General features: G+C 40.0%; 1 protein-coding gene across 1 annotated transcript in view; it reads right to left on the bottom strand.

The window, feature by feature from the left end:
• ccdc18 (coiled-coil domain containing 18) overlaps positions 1 to 2,326 on the bottom strand; it is a gene marked incomplete in the record, with an annotated part of 39,205 nt that overhangs the window by 15,169 nt on the left and 21,710 nt on the right. Inside the window, 1 exon segment of the mRNA XM_014025349.1 lies at positions 512 to 649. Coding sequence (XP_013880803.1) covers positions 512 to 649 — 138 coding nt within the window.

Here is a 2,326-nt window from a genome sequence, read left to right as displayed (position 1 = left end):
TGAATCAGGTTAGGGCCAGAGATGCAGTTCTACATGGCCCACCACTGAAGCCAAAACACCACTAAAGGTTCTGTCTGTGTGTCGTGCTAACATGAACATGAACCATTTAATGGATTCTAAGGAAGTAATCATTGGATAGACGTCTGTATCTCATTAACTTTAGAGTCAACCCAATATAAGATGGTCCTCACAGCTAACAGCCTTTAACAAACACAAACAGCTCAAGCTCAGTTAATTTTACAGATATCAACGTAAAGTTTGGTGTCATAAGATAAGATAAGATGATCTTTGTTTAAACTCTGGAATAAAATAAAGCAGGTGAAATGTATTAGAAAGGCCTTTAGTTTCAACATGAAGTGCTTTTATAATAACTATTTAATTTTAGTGTAATCAAACTATTATCTATTATTAATGTCTGATATTTCTGGAGTGTTTACATAATCTATAAAGACAAAAAAGTATTAAGAACCCAAAAACCATGAGCCAGAAAGTGTTTCAGTAGCTGCTGTACCTCCTTGCCATGCTGCTCCTTCTCCAGCTCCAGCTCCTGCTCCAAAGCAGTGACGGTGCTCTGCAGCCGGGCCTCCTCCTGCAGCCACTGTGCCTCCTTCAGAGTCAGCTCCTCCTCCACACTGAACAGCTGGGCCTCCTGCACACACCCACACATGAAGCAGAGGAAAGAAACGGTTCAAATCCTGCTGCTGACAAGAACGTTTCTTGTTGCCTGTCCTCTTTAGCTTTAGTTTCATCCAACATTTGTGTCAAACCCTCCATCAATCAGAACAACATGATCACTGACATATATGACTGGATTGGGTGTCACGTGACCTGGGCATGCTTTGCAGGGGGGATTTTTATACATTGAGCTAATGCTAACACTAACCATTGAAATCAATGAGCAGAACGTAGCGCGGTGCAAACAAATGCTTTGTAAACGTACAATTGGTTCAAATACTTTGCTATAAAATGCAGAAATTGTTACATGTTTAGAAGAGATAAAAGGATTATATTTCACAGGTAAATATTACGCATCAAATATATTATTTACCGATATTAAACATGTAAATATGGACTTTATTGGATTGTTGACTAGTTAGACTGCATAATAATTCAGAAATTATCATGTAGACTCACTAATGACAGACACTAATGTAATGATTGAGCATCATAAACAAAATAGTCACTTTGTCAGACAGGTCGGTTTATTCAGATATTTTCTACGTCCAGTATTTGTGTGTTTTTTNTCTTAAGAAAAAAAGAAGCCCAAAGTCACTTATAATAAGTGGACCTGGCAACACTGATCATCTTGTGAGCAGAATCAACATTATAAGTTATAAAAAAGTTATTTTAGTAACAGTGTGATATTATGAGATCCAGGGTCGTGCACAGATAGACGTCAGGTGGTGCTCGAGCACCTGCCCTTTTCCCTGCAGACCACTAAGTGCCCCTGTCGAACACGCCTTTTTTTACGCTCCATCTGTCGCCCTTGGTTGCACTTCTTATTAAGTGTGCAACTATAATGGCAACAGTATTAATATTATTAATATTGCCCTCACCCTCCCTTCACACACACACACGTGCGTGCCCGCAGCTCCTGTGCGCTGTCCCTCGGTGAACGCACTGCGCACTCGGACAGGAGGAGAGCTGCTGCAGCAGCTCCTCTCTCTTCTCTCATCCACACAACAGAGGACAGTTATAATATATATATATATATATGTATAACTGTAATTTACCTACAGCCCCAGGCAAACTGTGTGGGACTGTCTCACATTTCACTCTTGTACCGGTGTCGCGCAAGTTGAAACAAAGTCCCGCATTTGACTGATCAAATTATAACAAGACATACAAAGAAGGAAAAAAAAGAAAGGGAAACAATTGACGGACGTTTTTTATTGGCTGCAATTTACAACCATTAGAAAATGCCTCCTTATTTCTCTCTCTGCATTCTGTGCAGAAGGAGGAGGAGAGAAGAGAAAAAAGCATAATAAGGCAAAGACGCAGCGGCTGTCACTCAAACGCGCAGCAGCGTGTCCTGTGTGTCAAAAATAAATATGTAAACACGTGAAAGAAAATGGATTTTATTTATGCAGAATGTGATGGAAACTATGTCAAAACTTCAGTAAAATAATAACTGGAAAATACTTGAGAAAACTGAAAGATGACTCTCAGAGAGAAAACTGCCAAACTTTTTTTTTACCTGAAGGAAAACACAGCGTGAAGCAAATGTCTGTAAGAGATTCACACAAGAAACTTACAGTTCAGAGAGCTGCCTGTCAGTCTCTGTGTCAGACAGAGAACAGCTCAGATCATCTGACCTGCTTATGGG

The sequence above is a fragment of the Austrofundulus limnaeus genome, unplaced genomic scaffold, assembly GCF_001266775.1.
Source record: "Austrofundulus limnaeus strain Quisiro unplaced genomic scaffold, Austrofundulus_limnaeus-1.0 Scaffold470, whole genome shotgun sequence".
Taxonomy (NCBI): domain Eukaryota; kingdom Metazoa; phylum Chordata; class Actinopteri; order Cyprinodontiformes; family Rivulidae; genus Austrofundulus; species Austrofundulus limnaeus.
This window is presented reverse-complemented; position numbering and strand designations above follow the sequence as displayed.